Raw genomic sequence first — 18,947 nt, forward strand, 5'->3', positions numbered from 1 at the left:
AAAGAGAAGAGAGCATTTCAACAAAATAAACTATTATTTTAGACTGGATTTTTTTAAATATAAGTGTCATATATTTCAAATTTTATTTTTAAATATGCAACTTATAATAATATAGAAAGCTTAATTTCAATTGTGGAAAATGGGCAAGATTTCAACCAAATATATGAGGATATACTAAAAGAGACCTTGGGACTTCTGGTTAAAGACAACAGATTAAATAAATGTACTTCCTTCTCTTTACTCCATGAAATTCCTCTAGAACAAAAGTACAAGATTTTCTTTTTCTTTAAAGGCACAGATGCACAAGGGCAAAAAATTGAAGAAACAATACCGGTAAGATTCTGGACACTGGAAAGCAGATGGGCAATGGTAACTAACTATGCATTCTAAAGGCTGGGGCACTTCTGCCTTCTTCCCTACTCAGCCCCCAGGATACTGATGGCCAAGTACATACTCACCAGGTAAGAGTCTAAACAAACTTTTCTAAGGAGCATATGAACAGGTCAAGATAAAAACCTAAAATAATATTAAGATTTTTTTCCAGCTTGACAGCCCATCCTAATCACATACAATGATGCCCCAGTCAACAAGTCCCACCCACGCAAACAAAAGTTCCAATTAGACTTGTTTTATTTTTCAAGAACCACTCACTTAAATATGAGCAGCAACCAGGATGACCAGAAAGTGGAGAAAAAGTTCTAATGTGAAAGTCAAAGGTCAAAATAAAAAAATAAAAAAAGCAATGTGAAAAAACAGAATGCACAGAATGAAAAAAAATTTTAAATCACTGATATCCTCCAAGATAAGAAGAGATATTGCATCCATGAAACAAGAACATGATAATTTTTTTTTAAAAAAGGACTAAGAAGAGAAAAGGGATCTCTTGTATATTAAAAAGTATATTAATAGAAATTCAAAAGTGCAAGATAAAGTTTAAGAAAAATTGCTCAAAAATAGAGCAAAATACTGATGGAATGTAAGAATGATAAGATAATTAGAGGAAAGGTCAGAAAGGTACAATTTCTAAAGAACAGAAGTTCTAAGAAAAAACAGAGAAAAAAGAGATGAGGAAATCAAAGACATAAAATAAGAAAATTTCCCAAGCTGACAGGCATGTGTTTTCAGACTGAAAGGGGCCTAATGAGTGTCCAGCACAACAGATGAAGATAGATCCACAATGAGAAGCAAATGGAACAATGCCTTCAAAATCTTGAGAAAATTTCCCAACCTAGGATCTTTTACCTAGCAAACATGAGTGAATGCAGAATAAAGACATCTTCAGAAATGTAGTATCTCAATGTATTCATCAAGTAGCGTTTTACATTCCCACCAGAAGGGTATGGAAGTTCCAATCCTTCTGCATCTTCTCAATATTTGGAATTGACAGTCTTTTAAATTTTCCTGGCAACTAATTTAAATTTTTTTAAATAAAAGATATGTGTAAGCTACCACTGCAGTTAGCAGAGAGTATCTACAAAAAATAGCAAATAACTACTAGAATTTATGCTTCCACCAAAATGAGGAAACAAGGAATTCAGGAAAAAGAGGATCCATCATAAGACAAATATAAAAGGAATCCTCTGGATGAGGATGAACCATAGCTTCCTAACAAATGTGTTGAAAAACATAGAGGTTTGTCTTGAATGGGTTACAGGTATACCCAGGTATTAATCTCTTCAAACCAAGAGTTGGCCACTGGGAGTGGAGGCTGCTGGAGCTCCTGAGAAACCTCAGAATACTCAGCTATTTGCCACACTTTGTGCTATACAAATATTGGCAGCATCCACATGAGCTCTTACATGAAAAGGGTCAGGAAGTAAGTCAGAAGGCCCTCAGAGAGATGTATTCACAAAGACAAAACTGATGTTTGTCTGAACATTTCGACAGATTTACACAACCTAGAAAGAATTTAGGATTGAACTAATGAAGCAGACAAATAAAAACTAAAAGTACAAGACAATACGAGAAGATGTACAAAAAAAAGGAAAAGTAAGAATAGTAAACACTACTTGGTTCAGTTATAAATAGTGTTTACATAACTGTAATCCAAATAATGAATACTGGCCTACCAAAAATTATAACATAATGATATTGGAAAAAAATAAGCAGTGGAGAGAGAGAGAGAACGCGCGCATGCGTGCACACGCATGTGAGTGCACATACTTGCGCGTGCATGTCCCTGGGCTGGGAACTGAGACAGGACTAAATTCTCATTTTCCATTGTGGGAAGGTAATAAACTATTGCTCAAAAAACTAAAATAATAGTAATAATAAGAGCAACATAAGCGTGTTATCTGGAAAAATGGAGACAAATAATAAAAGAATCAGCTAAAAGAATTCATTGTTTACAAGAGAGAAAAATGAGAGGAGGATAGAGGGCTGCATAACTCCCAGGCTTCATTCACATCCTGGCTTGCGCAGTGCAAAGCATCCACAGCTGTTTGTGAGGCTGCGGACAGAAAATGTCGTTATAAATGAAACACTATAAATTAAACTTATAAATGAAACTCACATTTATAGTGTTTCATGATCTTTAAGCTATTACAAAATAATAGCATTATAACCTGTCATAAAATGACTGATTATAAGCAATTCTACCTTAAATACTAATAAGATAATTACAAATAAAAATGTCATATTTTACTATGGACAGGAGTAACTTTTTAAAATTAATTTTTTCTAGCTCTATTTTTCTTGCCTCTTGCTATTTTTCCCCACAGAAAGATTTATCTCCAAAGATCATATTCCAAAAAGTAGGGAATTACTATCTTGCCATTGCTGTCTTGTTACTCATCTAGTGGCAATGAGTTACATGACCTTAGAATAATATTTCCATTCATTTATGTTTAATTTCACTTACATGTCAAAGAGTATCCCTCTTACTCCAGCATCCCTAAGTCAGTTAAAAAAACAAATCATCTAGCTCCCAAAGGAAGTAATAACAACTAATAGCTGTTTAGTAGCTTTATAAATATCATATCATTTACTACAGCAAATATTAGCACCACATTACAAGTAAGAAAAAGGAGGTTTTGAGAAGTCAGCCTAAGCCAGTAAGTAGTAACGCAGAATATAAAATGTTAGGCCATAAAAAAAGCTAGACAATACAATTTTAAATAAGTAATAGTTTTAAGACAACAATGGTAGAGCTATATCAAAGTTAGCTGCAAATCAGACTGACACACAAGAATTGCCATTAAAACTCAAAAAAGAGAGAGCATTTTTTTTTTTTTTTTTTTTTTTTTTGCGGTACCCGGGCCTCTCACTGTTGTGGCCTCTCCCGTTGCGGAGCACAGGCTCCAGACGCGCAGGCTCAGCGGCCATGGCTCATGGGCCTAGCTGCTCCGTGGCATGTGGGATCTTCCCGGACCGGGGCACGAACCTGTGTCCCCTGCATCAGCAGGCGGACTCTCAACCACTGCACCACCAGGGAAGCCCCAGAGAGAGCATTTTTACACTGAGGTAATTAGAATGGGCTTTAAAATAAGTGATAGGATCTGACCTGGGTCTTGAAATGTGTATTCAATTTGTATAGGTGAAAAGGAAAGGGAGGGCATCTTAGATGAAAATAAGTATACTGATTATGTAATACAATACTAATCGTACTGGTTAAGGAAGAGCACAGACTTTGGAGTCAACTGTCTGGGTTTGATTCCTGGCTCCTCCACTTAATGTCTTCCTGTGACTCTGTATCTTCATCTGTAAAATGGGGGGTGACGCTAATAGAGCCTCCCCCGGGGGCCTGTTGTGAAGATGCAAACTATTAACATATAGAGAGCTTTCACAATAGTGCCGGGAAGGGGAATGCCAGAAGCACTGGATACAAGATAACTACAATTATGGCTGCTATTGTTTCAGGATATAATACATAGGTTGTCAAAAAGGAAAAATAATACAGTGACTATGAAATACAGAATAATCCTATTTATTATCTTTACTATTTTATCTACGTACTTAGGCAAATAAACTGTAAAATCATGGCCTTCTAATTCTTAAGTCTATAACTAGGCATATTTCAAGTGCATTAAAGGGGAAAAAAGGATGAAAGGGAATTCCCATGTACTAGCTGTCAATACTTTTCACTGTTATTTCTCACTATTCCTTAGATTAATAACAAACTAAAGATGGATCATTAGGAAACTATTCATAAACAAGATTTTTAAAATTAGAGGAAAAAAACCCATGTACTATTAAATATAAGAATGTTATTTTGGATTCAGGTAAATTCAAACAGATTTATTCAAACTTATAGATTTATACAAACTTATAGATTTATACTTACAGATTTCTCAACAATTACTATGGCTAAATATGTTGCAAAACATTTATTTTTATGTCTATAATGTTAGATAATTTATAGTAATATGTAAATTAAATGTATATTTTTAATTTCATTTATGTAAAAACATGCATATAAAAAAGGTTAGACAGGAATACACAAAGACACTGTTTACTATGTTCAAGTGGCAGAATCATGGATTAATCCTCCCTTAATTTCCTAAACTTCCTATAATCATTACACATTATTTCATTAATGTAGTGATTTTTTTAGGCATAGCATACAGTTTTTAATGAATCCCCAAAGGATATCTGATTTACTTCTTTAATAATCTAAAGGGTCACTGTTGCCACTTTAAAATCTAAAAAAAGTATTCAGTTTCTTTAATGTCACAGGAAAAAAACTATTTTTGTTCAAACTTACTAATTTTACGATTTCCATATTCTTTTTACGTAGAACTTTGATTTCCCAGATGACATGTGAGTGATGTGGAAAAACAGAACCCTTGTCATTCCACTTTAGGTGTAATGTAGAAGTTGAGAAATCAGCAGACAAATCCAAGATCTCTGGAGCATCTGGAATTAAGGCTTAAAAAAAGGAAACAAAAGATAAAACTTAGTCAAATAAATAACTATTTTTCATATTATAATCCCATTAATCAACGAATTTTAAACTCTACTTCTTGATCAAAAAACAATTAAGGATTAAAGTAAATTCTTGCACCTCCTACTGAAAAAAGAGAATAAATATATGTATTTATTTGTATAAGCAGCTCCCAGTTGTTCATCAGCCAAATCTGAGAAAATTATTTACCAGCCCGCTGTTTCAAATCCATAATACATCTTCTAATACAAACAGCAACTGAGTTCCCACAACACTCCAGTGTCATTGGGTCTGAAATCTCCAAGCAGACAACACAGGAGAGAAGTACAAAAGCTCCCTTTGTATAGATTATGGAGAGCTGGCCTTGGTAAACCTTTCCATCTGTTTTCTCTGCACCGTTCCGCACTCATCTCCAGTCACAGCCTGCATGCTAGGGAAAGTTACCCACTTGAGGATACAATGAGCTACTACTGGCATAGGCAGCAGTAAACAGCAGCAAGACCGTGGTAGTGACCAAAGCAGTGAGTTGAGGAAGCCAACAAGGTTCTAAGAAGTACTTGGCAGGATCTCGGAAGTCCTTCAGAAAGGCTAGTTTGCAGTGGTGTGCAACAGGTCTGCAGGTGATTGAGAAAGAGATAAGGTGATCCAGCAGGAGACAGCTGGAGAAAGCCTGGCTATAGTAATAAGGATGTGGCTCAGGACGCCATATATGGAAAAGAAAGGACAAAATCTAATGGGCATTTTAAAGAAATGACTGGATCAAAGAAATGAAGGATTAGTAATAACAAGACATGAAAACATCTAAGATTTCTTCAAGTCACTAGCCCAGAAAGCAGGAAGAAAGGCAAAAAGAACCAGGGACAATTATGAAGAGATGTGGGAGTCTGGCCATGGATGACTAAGTGCTGGGGAAAAAAAGACCATCAATGGAGGGGGGAGGTGCAGACAGTAAGTGAGAATGGGAACCAATCAGAGCGTGCACACAGACTCAAGAGGAACTCGCTGAGTGCAGCTCAAGAAATGAACATAACACACCGACACAAAACAGCCGAAGCCTGTTTGAGAGCTAGTGACACAGTCACACCTTCAAGGAGCCAGAGACCCCAGCAAGAATCCCGAGAGGGAATGACGTAGAAGCAGAAGGAAACCAGAGAAAATCTGGGATCACTGAGATCAAAAGAAATGGGTTGTCGTCCAGGCCCAAGAAAACAGAGTTCAGAGAGGAAGGCTGAGAAAAGACCACTGATGCTGGTGAGGGTACCGTCAACTCCTGAGAAAGAAGGCTGGCAGGGCAGGCAGTAGGCTCTGAAGCTGTGGTACAAAAGGTAAAGAGAAAAACCTTTGCTCAAGGATAGAGCCTCTCACAGGGAGAAACTGGTAAACTTAAAAAAAAAAAAAAAAAAAAAAAAAAAGAGTAAGGTATTCTTCAAAATCTTCAAGTCTTCCTACCTATAAGGAATGAGTATATTAATGAAAAATGTGGGGATCAGTGGAAAACACACAAGGTACAAGGTATGAGCCTGTTCTGTTCTATGAAATTCAGGCTTTCTGGTATGAAGGGCTCTTTCTTGCCTGTGCTCTCCTCAAATGACAGTAAGGTGAAGGTAAGTTAAAAGAAATCCAGAGTCACAGGCTCTCAGGCCCCTTATCTATCCTAGTGCTGCCCCAGGAAGTTCAAGGACCATTACGTAAAGTCACTTCCAGCACAACTGAGGGAGCTGACAGAGGGAGGGTGGCTGAATGTGCTGAAGAACAAAAATAGCAAAGCAGACTAATATAATATAAATTATATGTAATATAAATTAGTCTTGGAACTTAAAAATAAGTTTTTACTAACCTTACTTAAAATGTACTGATCACAGTGCTCTACACTGGATTTACGTAAAATGTTTAGGGTCGCACAGGAAATAGAACATGTGGATTAAAGCCGAAAATATGCAGCAGCCAACAGTTACACAGCTACATAAGGACAGTGGAGGATGCTTTACACGAGAAGTTTAAGTGGGAAACTGCTTTTAAAAAAGAAGGAGCAAATGAGGAGTAACAAGCTGATTCAGTGCCAGGAGGGACAAGTTCAAGGTGGCAGGGCAACCACACAGAGCAGAGGCTGCCAAGAACATGGATCCTTCAAATGTTCCAAGATGTCACAACGTAGTAACTTAAAATTATTAAACATGAGAGTACTTTATTAAGGCAACACTCATCTATTAAAATGCTTCCCTCCCTGAAAAGTATACATAATTAACATTTTATCTAAATAGCAGTGGGCTATTCTTCAAAACCCAAGTCATAGCTAATATTTCAAGCTAAAGACAGTAACAGCCATAATTACAAATGAAAAGATTTTTTTCACGACTTCATAGTATACTTCTTCATTGTATACCAGGGAAGTTCCCCTAAGCTCCCACGAACTGTCATCTGCATTTTTCTCCAGCTAAAATACACTTGAGGACAATGTTAGCTTGCTTTCTAGAAACTAGAAACTTTTCAGCTAGAAAAAACTTCATCAGTCTTGTTTATTTTTTAAATAAAGCTGGTCTATCTTTACCCATAACCTCCATGCCCCTTCTGCCTTAGAACATCAGAAGATGGGAGCTTTCCCAGCTCTTTTATAGGATCCACGTTATTTATTCTGCCTCATACAGATCCAAATTTTTAGGTTATTTTAAGAAACTTAGAGATTAAAAATCTTACAGGGGCTTCCCTGGTGGCGCAGTGGTTGTGCGTCCGCCTGCCGATGCAGGGGAACCGGGTTCGTGCCCCGGTCTGGGAGGATCCCACGTGCCGCGGATCGGCTGGGCCCGTGAGCCGTGGCCGCTGGGCCTGCGCGTCCGGAGCCTGTGCTCCGCGACGGGGGAGGCCACGACAGGGGAAGGCCCACATACCACAAAAAAAAAAAAAAAAAAAAAAAAAAAAAAAAAAATCTTACAAAGACTTATTTTTGTGCTCGCCCTTGTCAATTAGAAGCTTATTAGAGGGGATTTTCCCAGTGGCGCAGTGGTTAAGAATCCACCTGCCAATGAAGGGGACATAGGTTCGATCCCTGGTCCGGGAAGATCCCACATGCTGCAGAGCAATTAAGCCCGTGCACCACAACTACTGAGCCTGCACTCTAGAGCCCGTGAGCCACAACTACTGAGACCGTGCGTCACAACTACTGAAGTCCGCATGCCCTAGAAGCCTGCGCGCTGCAACTACTGAGCCCACATGCTGCAATTACTGAAGCCCGCACACCTAGGGCCTGTGCTCCACAACAAGAGAAGCCTGCGCACCGCAACGAAGAGTAGCCCCGCTTGCCACAACTAGAGAAAGCCCATGTGCAGCAACAAAGACCCAACACAGTCAAAAATAAATAAAATTTTAAAAAAAGAAGCTTATTAGATATATGTATATGTGTCAAACATCTTCTTTGTTTTATATGTATACTTTTGAAAGCATCTTCAGATTTGGAGAAAACTTAATTTCTCATACTTTTATTTAGTAGCAAACTGCCAAAGAACCCAAATCTTCTAATGCACAGCTCCACTATCATTTCACAGCATCTCTTGCATATGACAGGTGTTCAAAGGTTTGCTGATGGACCCACCTCCCTCTCTTATATTCATCTAATTTGCTTTTCATTTTCTTATCAGTATTTTTCTTATTTGAGTAGCAGTAGTAATATCTTAGTGTTGGGATACTGTTAATCTAATATTCAAATCACAATGAGACCCATTACTATTAAAAATGCTGTCAACAAATTACATGCTATGTAAAAACAGTGAACTATTAATCAAGTAAGTCACCTAGAGTCTGTCCTGATTTGCCTTTCTAATTCTAACACTGTTATCTTCAAGTAGCTTCCCAGACAGAACCTTCTCAACCCCTACTGAAAAAGCAGACAGCACAAACTGGCTCTCTGACAGAGTCCTGGGGAAATTTTTAAAAATCTGGAATAAAATTAAGTTAGATTCCCTCATACCTTAGTACAAAATTATTCCAGATGGATGAAAGATTTAAGCATGATAACAAAACCAAAAACTCATGGAGAAAAATATCAAGAGATTCTATTATATAAAAATGAAAATCGGTGGTATGAAGAAAACACCACAAAGTTTAAATTTTAAACTTGGAAAAGTATTTGTAGCAAATAGGACAGAAGTGATAACCATGCTATACAGAAAGCTCTTGTGAACTAATGAGGAAAAAGATGAATTTCAACATGAGAGAAAATTTACAAAGGACATAAATAGTTCAGAAAAGAATAAAAATGACTGATAATTTTTAAAAGTAATCACAGAAATATAAAAACAACAGCGCTATAATTTGGGGGCCATCAGATTGAGATCGCAAAACTAAGAGAGATAGACAACACCCAGTCCTGGAAAGGATGCAGACAAGCAGGCATGCTCTAATATGATGTCTGTGGGAATGCAAAAAGATTCAAAATGTGGGGGGAACAACTGGTAGTGGACATCAAGAGTCATAAAAAGTGGATGTCTTTAATGTAGCATTCCCAATTCTAGGAATTTAGCCTAAGAAAATCATCACACAAATTCAGCAACATATATGTGCAAAAAATGTTCATTAAAGCACTGGTAATAATACTGAAAGACTAGAAATAAAAATCTCAATGTTAATAATCAATGACAATCCCAAACTCCCTAGCTATCCCTCCCCCCCACACTTTCCAACCCCCACCCCGCCCCAGTTTGAAATTGATATGTACACACTGCTGTATTTTAAATGGATAACCGACAGTAGGATGACCTACTGCATAGCACAGGGAACTCTGCTCAATATTATGAAACAACCTAAATGGGAAAAGAATTTTTAAAAGAATAGATACATGTACATGTATAACTGAAAAAAAAAAGACATCAATCTAGTTCAATTTTACAAGGCCTCTATTTAAAATGATGTGGTAATTGATTATAATAAAATAGTATAATAAGTAAAAAAATTTTAAAAATAAAATATATAATTTGCTAAAAATAAAATAAAATACAATTTGCTAAAAAAGAATCAATGACAAAGTAATTATGGTACCTCCATTCAATGGAATACTAGGCAGCTATAAAGTAGATTTATTTACATAATAACTTGAAAATCTATATCTTCTGGTAAGCCTATCATAAAGTAATATAAACTTTACTGTTTATACACACACACACACACACACACACAGACACACACACACACACACACACACACACATACATAGAGAACACATGTAAGTATTAACAATATTTCTTCCTGGGTATTGGGATCATGGCTGATCTGCACATAACAATCTCACATGTATCTCACATACAGCTACAGAAAGAAAATAACAAACATGGTTCTTCTCTATCTTGAAAACAGCCCTAAGTAGCACTTTACCCAGACAATACTTCAGCCAGAAAATGAGACCGGTTCTAAGTTCCTGGACAGCATGCTTTGCTACTATCCTTTCAAAATCTGTGCTATCTCAGACACAGACCACTCCAAACATGCACCTTGTCTGTAAAATTGGAGAGATCACCAAGTTGCTTATATTTTCCTTCCCTTGCTTCAAAATAAGTCATCCTTATAAGACTCACTGTAATATCATTATGATGCCATCCCATAATAGTTGTCAGAAGGCAACAAACCTGCTTACCCCACCATTAAGAGAGTCAAGACCACTGGAGTTTTTAAGGTCTCATTGCATGGCAAAATTTCCATCTCCAAGAGCCTGGATTTATTTTATGCTTCCACCCAGCTTGTAGCATATGTCCTAGGCATTCGGTCAACACATCTATAAAAGATGCCTGCTATGTGCAAGGCACTGGACTAGACACTAGGTGTAGAAGACAAAGTCTCTGCCCTCAGGGAACCCATTTTCTTGTAGAGGAAACACACAGGAAGCACCTAATTATATAATAAATTATTTATGCAATTGTGAGAAATATCACAAAAGAGAAACACAGACTGCCTAAAGGAATGTTAAGAAAGGGTCTCCTCTGGGAGGGGATGGTCAAAGACTATTTCCTAAGGATGGCTGAGGAATTCTGAAAGGCATGCAGGAATCAACAAAGTAGAGGGGTAGGAGAAGAGAATCCAACCGTGGGAAGGACCTTAACTTGTGTGACATCTATTTGACTGACCAGAGGAAGAGTTTGCTTCCATCTTGATCTTGGCTATGCTCCACAATTGGAAGTATGGTCGCCAGGTAAATGAGAATATTAGTTTAACAAAATATATAAAAGAATGGTAAATTCCTGTCAATTATAAAGCAGCACAATACTAACAAAGGCACCATTCTGAGTTATTTTCAAATCAATTTTCTTTTCAAATACTTACAAACGTTTTTTTCATTTAGTGTGAATTTACTTATAAAACTTCCAAAATCATGTAAAGGGTTTATTGTTATTTCATGATCACCAGGTAAAAGAGCTGGGATTTTAATATTTTTCTCCAATCGATAACAAGAATGGGACCTGAAATATAAGAAATCAAATTTTAATTAGCAGATAAAATTGAGCAAAATTTTCATAAAAACTTGATTAACAAAAAATCCACTGGAAAATACTTTGTTCTTTTGTACACAAAAATATGACAGGTTATATCGCATTTTAAGACTGCAAAAAAGCGAGGTAAATGGTTAAGTCCATCAATGTGGTGGTAGGAAAAATAACCAGACTGTATCAGAAAGTCAAGAGAGTAAGCAGAGACGATTCTATCAAGAAACTTAGGGCTTTAGCATGGCCTTCAAACCCCGCCCAACCCTGCCTTTGCCCTGAGGGAGGGAAAAGGGGCAGAGATGCCAGCTGACCCCAAGATAGACACAAAACACAAGCAGGAGTAATCCTTTATTTTCACTGCAGAATATAAGGACAAAAGATTCGAGGGTTGTTTCTGCAATAAAACCAAGCTTGTCCTGGCTGATAAATTACCATCACACTTAGACTAATGTTCAACAAATGTACACCGACTGGGAAAAAAATCTGAGTGTATTTAAATCCACATTTATGTCAATTTACATTAGGACCACTTATCAGCACACTGGTGCTTGGAGCTCTGCACTGAACTTCCCTGGCTTTGCTAAACAACTCAGAGCCCTGCTGGGATTAGGGAGGAGCAAGGAGAGTGTTCTGGCTTGCAGACAGCCCGAAGGCTTCCACTCCAAGCTCCGGGACTTGTAGCCACTCCAAGATTACCTGAGAGGGTAAGGCAGTGTGACGGAACCTACCACTTGCCTCCTAATGTCCACTTCCCCCCTTTCCTTAGTAACACTGCCCCAGGTTTATCCGAGTACATTGCCATCAGCTATGAGAACACATCACCTAGCCTCTTATGCAAATAAGTTTAGCCACTGGACTAAGTTCTGCCAATGAGATGTAAGCAGAGGTGTTGTACGGGACTTCTTAGAAGTCTTCCTAAAGAAAACCATCTCCTTCCTGCTTTCTGGAAGGCAGACATGACAGCCACTCCTGAAGCATCATCTTGAACCATGAGATCACACCCTCAAGATGGCTGAGTAGCATGAAAAAGAGGAACCTGGGCCTCTCATGGCCATGTGCACCCACGTTGGCCTTGAGCTGCCTACTCCAGACCTTTCACATGACAGTAAATGCCTGTCTATTACTGACATTTTCTGTTAGGCAGAGTCAATACTTGAACTTCATTGATACAGGTAGGCACTGGTTTAGGATAGACCAGTAAAACTTCCCCACAGACGATCAGAATCCACAGCCCATGAGAAGTGTTTCCCATACTCAACATTCACACGATAAAAGAATCAAAGCTGTGGCCAGGAGAAGGGTTTGTTTCCATACTGACTGAAGTAAGATTCAGATTTTTAGAAAACAGAGAGCTAAGATTTAAAATTTCTTTTAAAAATTTCCAGAATAAAATCTTTATATTCTAAAATTAAAGATAAAGAACCTTTAAGATTATAACTATAAATTAACCAAAGTATTTCCATTACCCGTTTTCAAAGCAAACTTCATAAGCAGCACCATGGCCTGCTCCAGAGGGTGCTCTCCAAGAACAGTCCCACACTTGTAAATTGTTAGTTATACACTTCAAATCACGAGGAGTCCCTGGAGAAGGAGAAACAAAACACACACACACACACACACACACACACACACACACACACACACACAAAATGCTTATTAATTTAACTGCACTGTAAAAGTCAACAAGTCAAACCGTCCCCAGCCGTAAGTACAAGCATGTGTGTCTGCAGAAGGCCCATGTTCTTTATGCAGAGATGAACCTGCAGTCACAGGAGGTGACTGGTTTTATATTTCTTTTTGTAGCTTTGGTTTAAAAAAGCTAGTGAGTAAACTGATGAAAGTGGGTCAACCACTAGACCACTTAGGGGTTAGGCCTCTCTCAAAAATTCCACTTCCAGACAACTAAGATAAATAGGGGGAGTGGCTATATGGATTCAATGAAGGGACCAAGAGAGTGCCTGGGAGAATTTTAGTCTCCAGTGACCCCATTTGCAAAAAAGTAAAATTAAAAAAAAATAATAACTCTAAGACTTTAAGTAAAAACTATGTATCTCCTATGCCACAAACACAGCTTCTAAGCACTCCTAACTACTAGTGCTTCACAGCGTGTTACCAGACTGCCACCTACACAGAAATCCTATAGCCAATCTTTAGATTTTTATGCAGCACATCACACACACAGTAATAAACTCACATGAGTCTCTGAAAAATATATATTTTGTGTAGGCCTAAACAACTGAAAAGTAACAAATAATTCAGAAGATTACAGTCCTAATAGTATTTACTCACATCTATAAAATAACATTAGATCATGGAATACATAAGCACTATACAATGAAAAACTGTCATTCTAAAAAGCCAATGAAAAGAAAGAAAGGAGAGGACGTGAGGGAGGGAAAGAGGGAGAACAAAAGGAAGGAAGGAAAAGAGGGAGGGAGGGGAAAAGCAATTAGAGTGTGAAAAAGGTATTCTATCTCAGATTCTCTATATAAATGTCTATTAAAGAGGTTTTTTCTTTAATTTTTACATGTGATTGGTATGATATTCACTACAGCAATGAATTATAAAGCTATTTATGTAAGACAGAAAAACAAAAACATTAGAGACACATTAGAAATCATTAGTAATCATAATAAAGGTATTTAGTAGTAATTTGGGGGGAAAAGAGAAGATCTCTTTAATTATGGAAATAATATAAAAACAAAACTCAGAGGCAGAAGGATGAAAATGTTCTTTATAGAGTAAGCTAGAGAACACCTACAAACATTCTTAACGTTGAAAACAAATCATCCATTTCTTAAAGCAGATATCTGGATTTAATTTGTGTGACATTCTGAAAGGCACAATTACAGACAGAAAATAGACGAGTGTTGGCTGGAGGTGGGGATGGCGGGCTGACAGCAGAGGAGCAGGGGCATTTTCTGGAATGACGGACTGGTCTGTATCTTGATTGTGCAGGTGGATACATGTCTGTATGCATCTGTCAAAACTCACAGAACTTTATCCTAAAAGGGTGAATTTTACTGTATATAAGTTATACCTTAATTTTTTAATGGGGAAAGAATACTTAGATCTATCTTTATGGGCCTTTTTAAAAGAAACTAGAAGTACATTTTAAAAAAATGACATAGAAATGGATTTTAACTACAACCTGAAGGGTTCAATAAAGTCTCAAGATCGCTTCTTAAGCAAAACAGTAATGACATTGCAATCAGTTCATTTTCTCTGACTCTGATGCACTTACTTTTTTTCTGGCTGTTTACTTGATTCATTAAATATAGAAGAAGAACTGTTAATAAGAGCCACTGGAAATTTGAAGTCATCCTCATTCTTTTACTGTCCCCCATCCGGGATGGTCGTTTCAAACATAAGGAAATGTCCATCATCTGTGCAATGTAGTCAGTTCTGCATGAGGAGAAGAATTTCAAATGGTGTTCAAACTGGTCCAAGGACACTCCTTATCCTATGCACATCAACACTGAAAATGGATACTGACAAATACCAAAACATGCTGCACATTAAAGCCAAGGAGACACCAGACTCAGCTACCCTGGCTTTAGGAGATGTGACAATCGGACACAGCTGTTGCTCCGGGATCCATTATAGGGTCAGGATAGGCTTCAAATTCAAGATTATAACTGAGCACATATTTATCAACACTCCAGTACTGCTAGAGTATAGACAAGCAGGGCATAAAACTGAGGTTTTGACAATTTTAAGTGATATGTGAAATGGCATTTTAAATTTTAATTAGTATATATTAACTTTTATAGTCCTTATTTATGACAAGTAATGTTGGTTTTCTTTTCCATGTACACTGTGATATTTTCTATTTTACATAAATTTAAATAGTTTAAAGAAAAATTAGGGTCATTAATCACATATGGGGGATTGCAGATGTGACAAAAAATATTGACAATGACATACAAATGACTAAAGTGTAACAAACACTTCAACAACTATAACGGGGAAGGGAATATCAGTAGACGAGAGATTTCAACACATTTCTGTTGAAAACTGAGGGTGCGTAGACGAGCGGTGACTGCCTCTGGCGGGTGGTAGGGAGGGGCTGCAGCGGAGGGAGGCATTGTTCAGCCCAACATACCCATCAGCCTAGCGAGTGCCAGGCCCTCCTCCAGGCACCAAAGGTGCAACACCGAGCTAGACGAAGCCCCTGCCCTCAAGGAGCTTAGACGCTAGTTCTAGAGACACATACATAAACAAGTAAGGTCCTGATATGAACTTTAAAAACTCAAGTAAGTCAATGTGTATGAGAGTGTGTGAGTGAAGGTCTAGCATCTGAGCTGGGATCTGACTGATGAGAAGACTGCCATGGTAAGATCAGGGAAAGAGTAGCAAGAGCAAATACAAGGACCCTAAGACAAGGACAGCTTACCAGGTTCAAAGGTCAGGAAGAGGGGCTGAGAGGAGGTGGGCTGGCCAGGCCACAGAGGGCCTTTGGTCATCAAAAGGATAAGGGCATTAACAGGTCGAGATGAGCAGCAGCCACTGGAGTGTTTTAATCAGGGGAGATCCATGATCCGATCTGCACTTTGGGAAGATTTCTCTAGCTGCTACATGGAGAACAGACTCTAGGGGAGAATACAGGCAGGGGAACCAGAGTCCAAATGAAATCATCAGTGGTGAGGACCCTCTGCTAAGGTTTTCAAGAGCAGAGGTGGTGACAGGTGGTCAGATTCAGGATCTGTACAAGAGATGGAGGGTCTTATCAATCCATTATAGGCAGGACAGAGTGGTGGTTAAAAACACAGGCTCTGGGCTTCCCTGGTGGCGCAGTGGTTGAGAGTCCGCCTGCCGATGCAGGAGACGCAGGTTCGTGCCCCGGTCCGGGAAGATCCCACATGCCGCGGAGCAGCTGGGTCCGTGAGCCATGGCCGCTGAGCCTGCGCGTCCGGAGCCTGTGCTCCGCAACGGGAGAGGCCAAAACAGTGAGAGGCCCATGTAACGCAAAAAAAAAAAGCCAGAAGCCCACGTAACGCAAAAAAAAAAAAAAAAAAAAAAACCACACAGGCTCTGAATCCCAGCTTTTGCACCTACTATGTAACCTTAACCGCTCTGTGCCTCGGTTTCCCCATCTGTAAAGTAGGGATGATAACTATATTTTTCTCATGAGTTTGTTGTGAAGATTAAATGAGTAAATATATGCAAAGCACTTGGAATAGTGCCAACAACATATACATGCTATAAGTGTACTTTGTGTATTATATGAGGTATAGGGAGAAGAGAGAAGGCAAATATGACTACTAGATTTGGTGGAAAAACAATACTGGATGGATATGGTGCCACTTAAATCCTCTGTGTGTGCGTGAAGGAGGATGCAGTGATTCATGGGGCTGAAGCTCAAGGATTCCAAGATTTGTTTATAGAAGTCAACTCTGACATGCTCCTACACCCCACTCCCAACAGAAGTGTTCTCCCTACAGAACATAAAAGAATTGCTGAGGACACAGAGCAGCTAACAAAGACATGGGTGTCAAAGAGGAAAGCCTTCCACACCTGACGCTGAGGGATTCCTCCGAGTAATGATGTTCACATCCACTGTTGTTGAATGAAGCTTGCCAGACAACAAGTCCTCCGAATGTGCTGAAAACTCCTTGTCAGACCTAATATTGCCTCATTTTTATACTGGACTAGACGACTAAGGATCATAAAACATATAAGAAAGCCTAAATCGTCAAAGAGAAATTCAGGATAAACAGGATCACCAAAAGGAAAATAAAAATTACTGCCAGAGGAAATAGGGATAATGTGAGAAACAGGAAAAGTAAAAAACAAAAAAAAACAAAAAGAAAATCACCTCTAAATAGTACTCTCTGAGTGGGCATGGCACAGTCATAAAAACAAGAAGAGGATGCAATGAAAAAGGAATAATCAGAAATAAAAATAACTCTTACACATTACATACATTGGCTGATAGTAAAAGATTTCTAATGACAAATAAAACATTGAGTAATCTTTCAGAATACACAAAAGACAGAAATAGAAAATGTGAGAAGAGATATGAGAAACAGGAATTTGAAAAAGGAAAGGTGATCGAACATCTAAACAACTGGAACCTAACAAGACAATTCGAGAAACGTTTCTTAGTGAAAGCAAACAGCAAGATGGCTGCCTGGCTACTGCTGAGCACTGTCACAAACCCGGGAAGTGAATCCCAAATAGCACAAATGATCATAACCAAACATACACGAGCCACAGGCATACATTTCAAAAGTGTTCACAATTATTTTCTGGATGAATAACTTCCTAGTCAATCACAGTTTCGCGGAGCTTACTTATTAAAATGAAAATGTATTCATGGAATGTCTAAAATGCCAATTGCTAAAGTTATAGAATTACGTGGCGTGTACAGGAATAACAATAAAGGAGACTAAACATGACCAAACCATGACTAAAATAATCACAAATCATATTCACTGACTGGCTAAACATTATCTTGAAATGAGACAATCCCTCACTACAAGTTTACAGTTGTCTAGAAAAGAGGAGTGTGTCCCATGAAGTGGCAGGCGGGGGATGGAGGCGGCTGAGGATGAGCTCGGGACTGGGTACTGTGGACTAAGGCTCTCATCTTGGCTCCGTTACTAATTAGCAGTGTGACTGAGCGCAAATCACTTAATCCACCCCCCCACCCCAACCTCCCCGGCTTCAGCCTCAACCAGGGTGGCACAGAGGCAAGCTCTGCCCAGAGTACCTAGGAGAGACTTCCCCAAGTTAAGCTGGGATATTCCAGTCCTGTTGGCAGGCACAAGCACAAGGTCAGCAATGCCAGCAGCACTGTGCCAACAGTGCCAGCCCCACCTATGAGGGACACGACTGAGCAGGTCTGCAAGGGTCAGGGTGGGGTGCTCGGGAACAGAAGAATCAACGGCACTGTCGCCAAGGCCAGCTTAACTGAAAACAGGCAAGATGATAAAGAGGAGTTTCCTGTTATAACATTTACACAGAAAACTTTGAGCAAGTCATTAGGCCATATTATATTATGCTTGTAATAGATCTGACTTCTCTATCAAATGGACTTATTTGAGGCCAGAACAATACATGAACAGAGCCCTCCAGTGCACCTCCAGGAAAACAGGGACCCATAAAACTTGTCCCTGCTCCCTCCTGATAGATGCATTGTCAGAACTTACTTTTTTCCCACCAATGGCTTATTCTTTAGAGGAAAGCACATTTTTATCAAATTTCAGGAGCTAATTTTCAAAATTAGAGTAGCTGTCTTTTGACACCAGAAGAATGCAAATGTAAATTTCTAAAGGGGTGAGACAGGGAAGAAACTAATCAGGCAGGTGTCAACCAGAGCCCTGTGTCCTTGGTGGGGACAGCCACCTGCTCTAAAGTTGGCAGCAATGGGCCTTGTTTTGCCAGATTTTCTTCTTTTTCAAGACTAGGTAGAAATCTGGGATTTTACATGAAATACTCAAATCTGTAAACATAAGCAACTAACTCATATTTTTTATACATTCTAAAGGCCAAACAAAACACGCCTTCAGGGGCTTCCCTGGTGGCGCAGTGGTTGCGCGTCCGCCTGCCGATGCAGGGGAACCGGGTTCGCGCCCCGGTCTGGGAGGATCCCACAT

General features: G+C 38.8%; 1 protein-coding gene across 1 annotated transcript in view; it reads right to left on the reverse strand.

Moving 5' to 3' along the window:
* Positions 1-18,947, reverse strand: part of LIFR (LIF receptor subunit alpha) — a 94,656-nt gene that overhangs the window by 53,152 nt on the left and 22,557 nt on the right. The window contains exons 2-5 of the mRNA XM_028492864.2: positions 14,591-14,751; positions 12,813-12,927; positions 11,186-11,322; positions 4,703-4,866 (exon numbers count right to left, since the gene is read on the reverse strand). Of these exons, the coding sequence (XP_028348665.1) occupies positions 4,703-4,866; positions 11,186-11,322; positions 12,813-12,927; positions 14,591-14,732 (558 nt within the window). The 5' untranslated portion in view covers positions 14,733-14,751. The remainder of the gene's footprint in view (positions 1-4,702; positions 4,867-11,185; positions 11,323-12,812; positions 12,928-14,590; positions 14,752-18,947) is intronic.

This window comes from Physeter macrocephalus, chromosome 8 (assembly GCF_002837175.3).
Source record: "Physeter macrocephalus isolate SW-GA chromosome 8, ASM283717v5, whole genome shotgun sequence".
NCBI lineage: Eukaryota > Metazoa > Chordata > Mammalia > Artiodactyla > Physeteridae > Physeter > Physeter macrocephalus.